Here is a 14,836-nt window from a genome sequence, read left to right as displayed (position 1 = left end):
GTAGGGGGGGAAGCAGGAACAGCGCGGATTTTCGATGAGGTAACAGGGAAGATTCAGCAGACTTTGCGAGACGCAACAGGTAAGCTGTGCAGTCATCTGTGTGTTGCATCCCTCATCATCTTCCACAGAGGAAGACCCCATCCAAGTGGTAGCGGTACGTAACGGGTCTGGATGTTGTCCTGTTACTCATGTGCATGGCCATAATTAGATGGGATGACATGAGCACGGTGCAGTGGTGGTGACGGCCAGTAATGCAAAACCTGGGGGAGCGGTGTCTATCTGGACTGAGCGCAAGGTCTGAAAACCTCTCACACTAGGTGTGGCCTCTGGTGCTCATAACTTTCGTTCAGCAAATGCCTGGGCAGGACGTACCTGAGTGGCACACTCCTACGCCGGAGAAAGATCGCTTGTCAGTCATCACGATGATCTTGGTGGTCACTGTTGTGAGTGTAGTGTTCCAGCTCCTGGACGCACTCGTGGAGGGCGGCATAGCCGGTTGGGTCTTGCGGTGGATAAGGAACGATTTTCGCGAATCACGTCGGATGCAGTACAATGATGACTTGCTTGCATAAGGGTTTGCAAGGAGTATGTGGGCTTCCGTATCAGTTATGTTACACTCTATGTTCGAGTCTGCAGTCTGCAGTGGCGTGCACTTGATTATGTGTTATACCTATATTTAGCTATGTGGTCCTGCTCAGCCTTGCCGCTTTGGCGCCTCGGCACGGCTATTGCGTACACGTTCTTTCCTTCGCCTTCATCACCATATAGCAATCATCCCACCTCACATCTGTAGGATGTCTTGCGCACCAGTTGTGGGGCCTGCTACCGCGTACTCCATGACGGGGAGCCCCATCGGGCGAGTAGTGGTTGATGACCAGGGTGTCGTCAAAATCATGCACTATCCTGCTATAGATGCGCACAAGGAATTTGAGGAAGCCGTTTGCTCACCCCCTCGGAAGTGTCAACGTTGCAGACGATCTATGGCTGAACGGTATCTCAATGTTGAAGCAGAGGTGGACGAAGATGATGATGATGGTGTCCTGAGCCCAAATTGTTTGGCTCAGGGACAGGTGTCGCGACCAGACGCAGACAGCCTATACGCTGCCCATGCACGCCTACCGTACCGCTTGTACGCACACACCACACTGCGCACATGAACCAGCGGAACCGCCAAAACACGCACTACCTACGCAGTATATGACACACAATACGCCATACAACACACAATACGCCGTACAACACACAATACGCCGTACAACACACAATACCTGGTACGACGCACGGTCTATCACACGGTACAGGTGACACGCGGTACGCGCAATACGGCTCGGTACGTGCGATGCACAGTACATTGTGTGCAGGCGAACCCGTAGCGCATGACCAAGGACCAGTGATGCGCGCCTCAGTCATCCCTACTCAGGCCCAGCCAGGGGCAACAAGGGAGACAACTCACCTCGAAGAATAGGCTGCACAGATGAGCCTGTGACTCACTGCGACTCAGCACAACTCGGTAGTGACTCATAACCGGTCAAAGGAGGAAGGAATAGCCTGTGACTCACTGCGACTCGGCATGACTCAGCCTGACTAGAGTACCCCTGACCTGACATGTATATAAGCTAGCCCAGTTTCCCCCCAATCCAGTCTTTCCCCTATGTGCAGTTCCGAGTAACTCGTGCGCCTCACTGCTTGCTAATTACCCATGCATATCAGACAGTGTTAAGGGAGATTTGACCGGCCGCTGCAGCCTTAGCCAGCATAACCATCCTCTACTGCCATCTACGCCGAAGTTCTTGTCTCGTATCATCGTCACGCTTGCCGTCTATTGTCCGCATCGCCGTATCCTCGAAGTCTGTTGTATCGCCGTCGTATCATGTCCTGCCAAAGTTTGCCACGTATATCCAAAGTCTGTTGTATCGTTGTCGCATCCCGCTGAAGTCTGTCGTATCCTCGCCCATGTCCACGTATCCGCCGCATTGCTCGTAACCTTGCATGCATGTCGCACGTCGCACGTCACGCTAAATCGTACCAAGTCACAGTGGATCCTCTGCACACTGGTCCCTTCGATCACTGGCTTCTCCCAATCGTTACTCCACCCCCGAACTCACTGCAAATAGCCCGGCCTACGTCGCACCCGGTGAACCGCAGCAGAGAAACAATTTTCTGACTGACAACGGTGCTTCTCACGACTCTGAGTTTGACCTTGACGGTGCGTTTATTGTGTCTAACTGCGCAATTTTGGCCTCAAATGTTTCGTAGAGTTTATCAACGATGGCGACGTTACACCTGCACCAGGGACACCAGTAGACCACCCTGCAGTACTGCCAGACAACTTCCAACCGGACACGCTCCAAGCGGTGGCCAACCATTTTCAATTGGCGGCCATTTGGTCGCGTACGATGGCCCTGCAGTCCGCATCGACCAGCATGCAAGATGTGGAGTTGTCACCCGAGTCTTTCACGGGGTGTATTGTATGCATCCAGGTGGTGAGTATTCACAGTCAGCGGTGCTATGCAGGCTTACATATTGTGCATTGTAAGATGAGTGGATCACTTGATGGGTTCTTCATGTTTGTCTATTTGGCAGTGTTCAATACTGCGGATTCTGGCATTCTCTCAGTCTTCATTCCTCCCAGTCGTTCTGAACTATTCCAGCTTCAGCATACCCGCTTGTTCAATTTGTTTTATATCGAAGCCTCCAATCTTGCCTCTGTGCGTTCCGTACTCAATGCAGCAACTCACTCCGGGTATCGCGCGTCGACTGACCATGTTGATAAAGCCAATTATGATGCATTGCTCTCGCGATGCCCTGTGTCCCGGGTTGTCTCGCAGTTGTGTGCATTCTTCAAAAGTGGTCCTTATCAAGGTGATCCATGCTTCGTCAAGTTCATAGACACGGACAAAGTTGCAACTGTTTGGTGTCTCCCCCGGATCGACCTAGGAGATCCACCCCATCCAGAGTCCGAGGGCTTCCAGGCGGTTGGCAGAGCCAATGTGGTTGTGGAGGAGGAGGCTCGCGATGAAGACGAAGAAGAGGCTGGCGAGAATGAGGACGGACCTGTGGCCAATGAGGAGGCGCAGGTTAACATGGCCGCTCAACAGACCAGAAGGCAGCACCGCTCCAATGGTGCCCACCCTCCCTGCACCCCCTTTGTGCCCCACCGAGTCGCTCGCCATTACGGCCGCAAGGCTCTTGTTCGCGCCGATGGGCAGATAACTGACGTGGATGATGGGCAAGGAGGGCTGCTGCAGCAAGCAGTTCACCTGGGTGATCTGGGCACTGAACTGTGCTTCAGCTACACGCTGTACCTTGCCAGTTTGACTGCACCTCAGATCCCTCAGCAGTCAGCGGACAATTACTTCCTCTCATACTACTCCCGATCCCTCAGAGCTGGCAATACCGTTACAAACACCGCTGGAGAACAACAGGGTGCCGTGGGTCGGATTGTCTCTATTTCCGAGGACACTGCTCTCGTTGAGCTCAACTTTGTCAGCATGTCTACTCAAATTCCCCTCAGTCACCTCCGCAGACTCTTCCACATCGGCAACACGGTCGCTGTGACGATGGGGGTGAACAGAGGACAAGTGGGTACTGTAACAGCAGTGTTTGACAAGGAGATCACTATCCTATCCCTGTCTTATGCAGAAGAGGTATGTATCATTTTCATCCATGCCACAATGTCACTGACTAGGCTTCAGCTGACCATTGATGCACGACTGGTTGCATTTTGTGAGCCTCTGGTCTGTGCCGCCAAGGCCCCCCCCTCATTGTCTGATCATCTCATACTCGCGCCCAATCTCAACCCCACAAGCATTGATCCAGCTCTGTTGGCCATTCGGACAACATCTGATCTACGTGCTCGTCGAGATCTCTGCATCAGCAAGCGCGTATCTATCATCAAAGGGCCGCATAAGAGCTACAAAGGTCTCGTGAAGAGCTCCTCCACAAACAATTTATTCGTCATTGAGCTTGACGCGCTGAGGTGCTTGTATTGTACTGTGCAATGGAAGCATCTAGCGCTCATATGGTGGGTGCTATGTTTTGCACTAAGCCATCGCTCACATTTGCTTTAGGGAAAACGTACTCGTACCCCTAGATCCAGGGCTGAATGTGACAATTCCCAACATTGCGGCAGCATCTGCAGCGGCCCGTGAGCGGACCCCTGAGTACAGATCAGAGATTACTGCTGGGCCTTCTACATTTGCAGACATCCCCGTCAAAAATGCAGTGGATGCTTCGCACTCAGGCGCCAATCTTGCGGAGGCTCCACCTACAGATGCCAAAATCACCCAGGCTGAGATAGCTAAGGAAGTACTGCTTGGAGGTTATGAATTGTTACTGCAGGGAAATTATGAGCAGTGGTTGAAAGACTGTCACAATGTCACGTTTGTGTGCTTGTGCGTGGAACAAAGAAGTGGTTCTTCAAGTTCCATGAGGGGGCATGGGAGAACCTGGTGATGAAGACTGTCATGCCCCTTGCACTATGCACCGTTGACTACTGGGCCGGGGTCAAGCTGATCAGCGTGGGCTATCCTCTATGCACCATAGATATGCCCATTGAGTATCTCGGTACCTTCTTGGGCAACAAAGGCAAGAAAGTACTCAGCATTCAAGGAGCATACAAAGGGTTTTGGGCAAAGTGACGTGCATCACTGGCCGCCAGATCATGGTCATGGCTGAGGACGGACAACCTTCTTTTGATGATCTCAAAGATAACGTAGTACAGTTGCAGTGATGTAGCTGTTAGGGATAGAGGCTTGATAGCCTCAGAGTGCACAGAAACCCATTAGAAGTGTTTACTTACCGAGTGGCTGCATCAGTGAAAGTTTGTTATGTGCTTATCTTACTCTCCTTATCTTTCCTTTATTCCACTAAATGGACATCAATGTAGCACTTTCATTGTTTTATTACCGAGGTATTGATTACCGACGTTTTGATGCTTTAGAAGCGCTTGTTACTGTATCTACTAAACGGACTATTACCGAGTTTCTAGTGTGTTCTTACTCATTATGACCAGATGCTTTCAGTACTGATACAAGAGCTATTGTATGCTTGGTAAATGATGGTTATTACCGATCAATTACCGAGTTATAATGGTTTTGTATTGGCATAGAAAGGAATGGCTGTGCGACAATTACCGAGCCATTCCCAAAGCCATGTTGAATGGCTGTGCTATCCTTAGGCTGTACACCAAAAATGCAGACTCTTGCATGCCTCGGTAATGCCTCGGGAATCACAGTCCTGAAACAGTGGCTGTACTGTGGCTGTACTAGGATGACTCGGTAACATAGCTTGCCTCATTGGAAACAATGAAGTGTAAGGCTATGATCCTATTGTTCTCCTAGAATGGCCTCTGAAGCGGTGTAAATGAGTCAAGGACATGTACTATACACTTCTACAACACTCCTTGATTTTCTATATACTTCCATGTAGCTCCATTGGCTGTGTTCTTGGTAATGGCATAAAAGGCCATTCCTGAGCACAGTCAAGGACATCTATCTTCAATCCACCATGTACTCTTCACCGAAACACACCATGTGTGCCACTCAAAGTCTTACTTTGCCCCGAGTGCTAAGTTAGCCATACTAGCCACTCAACCACTCTTGCTGAGTTCTTACCAACACGCTCTAAGACCTGCGACAGTGAAACCTTACTTTGTACAGTCCTTGTGCTACTAGTAAGGTTTAAGTAACTCATTGACTGACTTCACAAGTTGGGTTCAGTAAGAGAAGGTGCTTAGTCATCATCTACTTCTGTAAACTTGTTACCAACATCAATAGATCTCTGTATCAACTAGTTCCATACTAGCATGTCTCAGTGGCATTACTATAATTAAAGTGGTTAGCCTCACCAGCAACTCACTTGACACTAAAGCAAGCCTTGTAGCCATCAGCTGGCTGAGGATTAATTGCCTTAGTGAGCCCCTCTTGAAGCACGGCCTCGCGCTGCTACATTAGGGTTTTTTAACTTGCCATCGTCACTGTGCAGTCAAAGCTAGCTGTTCAGACTTCCATTCAACTTCTGTTGTGTGACTTCAAAACCGAAAAAGCCCATTCCTTCGGAATCAACCTCTGGATACTAATCCTCTGTATTCAGACTTCATCCTCTATTCTGAAAACCTCTAAACCTCGGCAATAATCCCCATTCATTGCCGACTCAAATCCATTCTTAGCTTACTCTTCCCAGTTGAAGAGCAGTACTGCATACTTGTATAGCAGCACTGACTAAAGTCCCACCCTCTTTTGTATTCGTTGTGGATCTGGTATCCTCATTACAGCTCAACTTTGTGCTGTCTCGGTCATTGCATTGCCAAAGATTACCGAGGCGAGCACGGTACCACAATATTTTATGAGGCACATAGCGGTATTTTTCTAATAGACTGTTTCCTAGTACTAAGTACTTATTGTTAGAACCTTATGCAGTCTGAATTTCCCCAAGAGGAGTTGGGGATCCGTGCTTGCACTGCTACAGATAGATTAAAGCCTAAAAATAGGAGTTCAAAATTAGACGCTGGGGAAGTAAGGCCGCATGTTCAGTAAATTATCTCTCACTCCATGCCACCCTGCTCATCATTAGTTCAGCCTTACTATTCGTGTATGGATCCCTCTATTGGCACTGAGCAGTATCCAGACATCATAGTTGAGCGGGTACACCGGGTGGAAGCAGGTTTTGCCCATCCCTTGGGCATTCACACTCTGTGCTCTCAAGCTGCTCTCAACGCCCAGCGCCTTGCTGCTGCCACTGAACCCAATGTGCCTTGGTCACACACCTAGTGAGTTTAAATATCATTAATCATTCCGACTAATTCACATAATATGATTGCCACAACAGTTCTACCTACTACAAACGCATAGTCACCTATGCTGGAGGGGTAGAATTCTCATGCCATTACGTCAACCGTGATTGACACCGCCTCTTGTGCAGCGTACAGTTCAATATGTCGTGTGCATGCTGACTGGTGCAGCTGGAAATAATTGCAGGAAATGGGCAGCGGTCATACTACGAAGATGAATTCCCCATTCCCAATGTAGCACCAATTGAATTCCCTGAGTATGCGTAGATTACAATAGGTGCAAGAATGTCATCCAATGAATCAGTGGTGATATACCAGCAGTCAGTAAGCTCAAAAAGACACTCAATAAGCAACTTTCCAATGGAAGAGTGGCCCAAACAGTGGGTGCTAATACAATATACCCCAATCTCCCACAATATACTGTGTAGCAACTCATTTTGTGATACTGTGTTAATTAATACTGACAGTATCTAGTATCATCAATACAGCAACCCCCAGCAAACACTGTGATAGCTTGTTAGTGTCCCTACCCAGTGAACTACAGCAGAAAACAATGTGAACTGACACCAAAGGGATCGTACTGCCAGTAATGGCCCTCTCCCCAGCAAGTATGTGCCTAAAATTGGGAGCATCTATGGGGATGCTTTTCAATGTATTCAAATCCCAAAAATATGGGTCCAGTGCATTTATGGTCCAGAAAACTCAGTGCATCTATGAATATGCTTTCTGGGATGTTTGGAGCAATTGATATTCAGGTTCCATATGCCCGGCCAATCCATTTCCAATGTAGGTCTGTTATGACTGGCCAGTCAATGTGTAGTGAAAGTATGTCATGCCCGGCCGGTTTGTTTTGTGTGGGTACATTATGACCAGTCAGTTCTTTCTCAATGTAGGTATATCGCCTCCGGCTGGTGTGTTATAAATGTGGTTGCCAATCTCCGGCCGGTCCATTTACAACCATATGGGTGAACACAGGCCCCTTGTTAGTGACACCTCTAGGTGTTCCCCTTTGTCGGCCGGTCCGTTCAAAACAAGACCGGCCAGTCCGCTAAAAATGGGCACCTCCGGCACTGGCCAGTGGGTTTGCAACCTCCAGACTCATTCTGTTGGCCAACGTCAGGTATCCATTAATGACGGCGGAAATGCCTGTTGGCTGTACCGTTAACAATGTGAAAGTCCTCTGAATAGGCTCTCCTTTGATGATGGAGGGTAATGGTGATAAGTCTGCTTTGCATGGCCCCAACATTGCTCGATCAGATTGAGCTCTGGGTGAAATTTTGGCAGGAACAGGACATTGAAGCCACATGCATGACATGCTTCTTCCACATGGTCTCATACCCATCCATGCAGATGCACCCCACCACTGCTCCGACATGTCTGGGGTAGTGTGTGCGGGCGACCCCCCCTTTGAATAGACGCCCGCATAGCGCCAAAAGTAATGGTCACATCAACGATGCACCTGCCTGAAAGAGGCAGTGGCTGAAGTTCACTGGTCAATGATGGTGTTCCCTCTCTTGATTCTAGTAAATGTATCCACTATTCACAGAGCTGTGTCAGTGTTTCTCTGTGGTACTATATTGGTCCGGGATCTCGGCCACCTAAGCACTCATCAAGCCTTCCTCGCCCTATATACACTGTACTCCCCTGGACTTGTGTTTTATGTCATGTTAAAACATCCCTAGAACATGTTTAATATGTCAGAAAAATTCCAGGTTGACTGAGTGAAGGTCAGCGCAGATTTTTCTAGCACAAGTAGGTTAAGCTGTGCTGACTAAGAAGTCGGCCATGCTGCTTCAAGCAGCACTGTACATTGCCAACACACATCTGCATGGACCGCAAATCATGCAGATATATCCAAAGATATGTCTACAGCTCTTCCTTGGCCGCTAGACATGAGATCTGAGCAATGTGCCCAGTCGAAGTCGAGGGGTCCAGGAGATCCAGCCACTGATTACCTAAAATGGACATCCTCTCAAAGAATGATTTTTCTAGGATGCAAACCTCAATGCATCGACTTCAGCTGATGCACAGGCAAAGGACAGATGCACATTAATGCAATAGTATTAAATTCCTGGCTACAGAAGAGGCTGGAGCTTTACGAGGGTCCAGTGACCGACTAGCTAGGGTGGCCGAGATCCCGGCCCGATATAGTAATATCTCGGCAATGGAATCTGTGGTTCGGTATTACGCTTGGGTTTATGCTCAGTACACTCCACAACCAAATTCAAGAATACTGTACTACCGTGTCCCAACACTCTGTACTGCATGTGAGTTGTTTGCTCTTGGAAGTCTGTTTTGACGTCAATATTAGCAAGGCAAGGGAAAGAGCAGCGGGGGTTGCAGACACGCAAACATGCAAGGGTAGTCATAAAATCACAGGCAAATGTGTCCTGACAAAGACGGTATAATCAATGGTCCCAGGTCAACCGCTCCCGAGCATTGGCCATGGTGCGAGTACAACTACACTAACATTGTGCCATGCCGCAAACGTGCATGCAATTTATGGTTTGTCAGCGTGGGCAAGTTGCACTTGCGTGGTCAGCATAGCGTCAGCAAGGTCAGGACCATGCGTGAGTGTGACGTCAATTCGATAGTAGTGCAACGGAACGGCCAGCAGGCAAGATCCTCCCATTGAAGCTTTGGCCTACATACAGCCCGACGTGCTTACAGTTTCTAAACAACCGTATGATGGAGTACACTGTCAACAGGAAAAGTGTTTCCTCTGTGTTTGCTGGGTGTTTAGATGTACACTGAGCTATTACAGTTGTTCAAGGGGAAAATGCTGAGGTTCCAGATCAAGGGTTGGTGGGTAGAAGGTTGGGGAATATTTATAAGACTTTACTGAATTTATTGGAACAGAGATTTTGCCTAGACACAGAGTTCTGAGATGGTACTTCCAGGTGAAGTAGCACTCAGAGAGGATGATAGCACTTACTAGCAGTGCTATTGGACAAACTACAAGCAAGTTAATAACTGGAGTAACAATCTACAAGGTGAGGTCCCACACTGTGTGAGATACTGCCTCAAATGGTAATTGCTGACTCAGACTTTCTCACACCAGCTGTATGAGAGTAAACTGGCTCTAAAATTGCATATCCCTGGCCTGCAGGATGCATGGCCTTATATACAGGTTCTGAACTGCTTTGTCAGCAACTGAGTAAGGCATCTAGTAAGGTAGGATGTGTCAGATACCATATCCCACCAATCAGATCCCATCATGTGGTCTCTGGCTGTCCAATCAGCAAAATCACTCCTTGTGGTCTGATCTGAGTCAATTTGTCATCCTCTTATTGTGCTGACTGAGCACATTACCAACCAGCTTACCAATCCTATCCCATTGTGCTGACAAAGCCTTAGAACTGACTCAGCCCTGCTGAGTATCAGCTTCTGGATCTAAGTGCTCAGCTGACTTGTGGCTGAAGTCCGATCTGAATCTCTGCAGCCGCCCAAACATGCGCACCCTGTGCCATGTCACTTCAACCGCACACTCACGCACACACCATACCCACCCAACCATCCTTATCATCTATGTCTGGAATTGCTGCTGCCAACATCTGGATCACGTACATGTGCCGGCGTTTTCCAAAACTTCGTGCGGATCCACCACTCCATGCCATGAGCTGTCGGATTTGCGCACGATGGGCCATGGGTGAGACTTCGAGTGGGGGAATAGCCCTTACGATGCAGCTAGTGATATATAGCTCTCAGGAACACATGTCGGAGACCGCGTGCATCCTCGCGACATACCTTGTCTGCCTCTTGGTGCTGGGTTCCTTGTAAAGCTATGACCGCACTTTCCAGGTGTGTGCAACAATTAAGGACAAGTGACTCCCATTGGGACAATGATCTTGCTCCATAATGATCAATCATATCCCCGTGCAGTCTCATGAACAAGCTGCTATTGTTCTCCACCCTACGGCTCACCGCTAATCATGGCCATTGTCCAGTCAGCACAGCGATAATGACTCATCGACTATTGACTCACTAGATAATCCTGTGGTGCCGATTGGTGAAGGCAGTAAAAAAGGCGCGCTTGAAATCAAGTGCAATCTGCCTATTGTTGCTTCGCTTTCGCTGGTTACATATGACCAATCATCCTTCGCTTTCGCCGGTTAAATACGACTGATCATCCATTGTATTGACAATCATACATTGTGTTTATGACAAGATAGCAGACACGGTTCATTGACGAGCGATGCAGAAACACTGATCCAGAGTCGGCTGCTACTGTTATGGTTCTGTTTTTGTTTATAGACAGCTAGTTACCGAGTTTATTGCCGAGTCAATAGGAATAGTAACCTCGGTGATAAAGATTTGTATTGTCTATACAAAGCAGTAACAAACGGTAAAATCATCACTGTCATTCAATATTGTCGATGCCTACTTACTAGTGAGACTCACTGGGAGGCCCCTGGTGGCCCTCGCACCCATGGTGGCTTTGCCGCCCGGGCATCTCGGGGCCTCTAAGGCAGCATCTGTTGAAGTAATCGGTGGCGGGGCATGGGAACAAGCGGGCGGAACGAGTAAGCAGCAGGAATCAATAGGTATTGGAGTGGTTTGTCTCATCCTTGGGGCGCGGAGGCAAACACGCAAGGGTAAATACACAAGGATTGCAAGTAATATACAAGTCCATAATTAATGGGTAAGGTACATTAAGGGGAATGGCGGGTACAGTAGCATTGCACCATGATGCAGCACGTCGGTATTTGGGCACGTGCTCGGCCATATGTTCCAACAGCATTCACTTTGACCTGAACTGTCTTTGTCTATGTTACACCACACCCAATCCTTTGTTGAGAAGAAACTGGAGACACAACTTCATAACACACTTTTATATATACTTGCAGAGACATTGCATTGAGATCCAGCCAACAGAGCCGGGATGGAGTGGAATTACCTGCTATATGTGGAAAGCATGTGTGCTCATCATTATGGGTAGTGTTGCTCCTGTTATGGACAGTTCTCCCACGTGTATGGCGGCATGCTACGGCTTGTGAATGTTTCATCCTGAGAATGCCCTCCTCCCTTTGGGAGGAGTTGGGGGATCCATTTATGGTGCTTGTCCCCTTCTATACATTGATAAGTACTCATTCCTCATTCATATTCTTTATGCGTGTTGGGTGGATAGTTGTTCTGGCTGACAAATGTAGGTTGTGTGCATGATGTTACAATAATATTGGGGCGAGGGAATGTATTATTTGCGATGAAAGGGGGGTACAATAGCATAGGACAGCAAAAATTCTATGATTGTGACGACTGGGATGTGCTCAATACATTCCCGAACGCTCCTCCACCCACAAGCACACTTCGTGTGTGGCCAGCATCATGTCCACACCCTGCTCCCACAAGTCATCATCCCATCCAAGGAGACTTGAATCCTTGGGATAGTCAATTGGCCAATAGTAGGAATAATTGGTCCACACTTGACCGAAGTAGTCCGCGTACGCGGACATGTACTTGTACGTGCCATTTGGGAGGCGGACCACCCAGGTCTTGCACAGACCGCTGCTTGAACGTGTCAGCAGCTAAGGGTGCTATGGGTAATAGATCTTTACTAGGTCTTGCAGATATGCGCAGTGTTTGCAACTCTGCCATCAACCTTCTTCCACTTTCAATGCACACTCAGAGCCCAATTGAGGGCAACTTTTGGTCCTTGTGGCATCAGGGAGATCGAGCAAGAGTGGGTGCCTTCGTTGCAAGGTAGAGGAATTGCCGGCCTGACCGAGTCGAAGGCTGGGAGGGACAGGCGGCGGCTGCGGACTGGGCACCACTGCATTGTGGACATCAAAGTTAGGGATGTTTGGATAGCAGTGATGGGGGTTTTTAAATAGTGATGTGCTTCTTGTACATGTGCTGAATGCTTCCATTGGAACACGTGTATCAATTGCGATCATTCTGGCAGTAGCGTCTATTGGTACAGTCCAGAACGAGCCATTGTCCAACTGCCAGTCATACCCCCTGTTAGAGTAATTGAGTCACTAGTACCATATGTAGCTTACATAATCGGTCGCCCGTGTCCATCGCGCGTTGCGTGCAATGCGATCTTGCTTTTCTGCCGTCATTTTGCTGCGCCGACGCCCACCACTTTGTCACCCCCCTCTGCTGGTACCATAACTGAAATACTGTTTGTACTGGAACTCTGACCTTCCCCACGGAGTGACCACCACCAATTTCCAGGTGACCATGGTCGTCACGAGGTTGAGTTGGATGCTTGCATGCATCTCGCGGTCAGCGCATCGGTTATAGTGCGCCCATGCAAACTCCACTCCATTGGGCAGGACGTGGATCCATTCTTTGTAGAATGTCCTATATCGTGCTAAGTCATTTCGGGAGCCAGCTGAGAAATCACCTAAGCCTACATGGTCTGGTGCAATGGATTGTTGGCTTGTCCATAGTCTTAGATGTAGGTGATTGCATCATGCTGACAATTTGTCCAGATCTCTAGCCCAACCATCCCGATTGGCATCTCCCGGGACACGACTCCCTCAAATGGTTTGACGAAGTGGATGATCAGTTGCGTAGTCATGGTCGGCTTGGGTGCTAGGAGAATATAGGGCATGGTGCATGGTATAAGAGGCGGGATAGATAGGGCTGAGTCGCGGCACAGAGTAAGGTCGTGAGGGACAGGTCACGGTTGGGGCATGCGTGAGTATAAATATACAGTGATAGGCCCTGCATCTGTCTGCAGAGCCGCTAACACATGTTGGGATGACAGCTAGGGCCTTAGCTTCACAAAGCTTCGCAGGCCATAAGCCTTAAGCGCCGTGTGAATTGAGGAACTTGAAGTCTGAGAACAATGGAACGTGTTTGCAGTCTGGCTGGGTCGGCAGATTTGATCACCGATCCGCATCTTGATGAAGTCATGGTGCTTGTCCCCTTCTATGCATTAATAGGTACTCCTTCCTCATTCATACACTTCATCACTATTGCAAAATTCCTTCCCTGAGTCAACCTCATTGTCTATATCAGCTTCATTACTATCCAGATTTTCCTAGGCCTGAAAATTTTCATATTCATCTTCAATCCAATCTCTTTCAATATGTTCTAGCCGTGATACATGTACGCCTGTAGCACAGGAGGCCTGTAGATGTATCACAGAATACATTACAGATTGTGCTGTAATGTATCGAAGCACAGCAAGAGCATGTGCTAGCACTGCACAGCTGACTAACCACTGATATGCCTATATCTGGCATGAATCTGGTGGGTTTGATGTGCCTGCCCTGCTGTTCCGCATGGCCAGCAGCATGCAGGCATGCAGCACGCACTTTTGACACAGTTATGTAGGGCTACATATACATGTATGCTGATCACTGTCAGTGACACACAGTACGTGGCTGTACGTGCCAGTGGTAGTGTGATTACATAAGTGTTGGGTGATGTTCTACTCGCGTTAATGCTCACCTTAGCTTGTATAGAAAAACTTCATAGCAACATGTATTACTATATCGGGCCGGGATCTCGGCCACCTGTGGTACTCGGTCATTGCACCCTCACTCTACGACAGCTGCTCTTATGGACTGGAAATAAATACAAGCACATTTATATACATCTCTTCAATGCCTGTGCACGTTTTGAAGCCACCATGTTGAAACCCGGGTTCAGAATAAATCAATCAATGGGATGATGTCCATTTTTGGTAAGCTGTGGCTGAGCATCCCGGACCCCTCATCTATAACTGCGCACCTCACTCAAATCTTATGCCTAGCACCCAAAACAGAGTCTCAAATGCATCTTTGAATATTTCTATAGGATTACAGACCATGAGCATGGGTCCCGGCAATGTACGGAGCTGATGTCGACAGCATGGCCGACATACTAGTCGGTCCGGTTCACCCTACCCTCCTCACGGAAACAATGCACAGATCTCTACTGAGTGAATCCAAATTTTTTCTGATATTTTTATCATGTTCCTGAGATGTTTTAACATAATTCTATACATTGATTGGGGTCAGTGCGGTGAACATACAGTGGAGAGGGCTCGTCGAGTGCTAAGGTGGCCGAGATCCCCGCCCAATATAGTAGTATTGTTAGTATTATGTTGCA

The 14,836-nt window shown here is 48.3% G+C and overlaps 2 protein-coding genes across 2 annotated transcripts; one reads left to right on the top strand and one right to left on the bottom strand.

Annotated features, from left to right (window-relative positions):
• Positions 1–2,396: 2,396 nt before the first annotated feature.
• On the top strand, positions 2,397–4,640 carry C8Q71DRAFT_857898 (uncharacterized protein; the record flags this gene model as incomplete). Its single annotated transcript, XM_047927453.1, has 5 exons — positions 2,397–2,483; positions 2,538–3,647; positions 3,696–4,024; positions 4,071–4,308; positions 4,410–4,640. 5 exons carry the CDS (start codon positions 2,397–2,399, stop codon positions 4,638–4,640), a joined length of 1,995 nt encoding a protein of 664 aa, XP_047778914.1.
• A 7,391-nt stretch (positions 4,641–12,031) lies between these two features.
• C8Q71DRAFT_857897 (uncharacterized protein) lies at positions 12,032–12,243 on the bottom strand (the record flags this gene model as incomplete). Its single annotated transcript, XM_047927452.1, has 2 exons — positions 12,032–12,046; positions 12,097–12,243. The coding sequence occupies 2 exons, from the start codon at positions 12,241–12,243 to the stop codon at positions 12,032–12,034; spliced, it is 162 nt and encodes a 53-aa protein (XP_047778913.1).
• Positions 12,244–14,836: the final 2,593 nt, after the last annotated feature.

Source organism: Rhodofomes roseus (genome assembly GCF_022264815.1).
Source record: "Rhodofomes roseus strain CIRM-BRFM 1785 chromosome Unknown C8Q71scaffold_10, whole genome shotgun sequence".
Classification (NCBI taxonomy): Eukaryota; Fungi; Basidiomycota; class Agaricomycetes; order Polyporales; family Fomitopsidaceae; genus Rhodofomes; species Rhodofomes roseus.
This window is presented reverse-complemented; position numbering and strand designations above follow the sequence as displayed.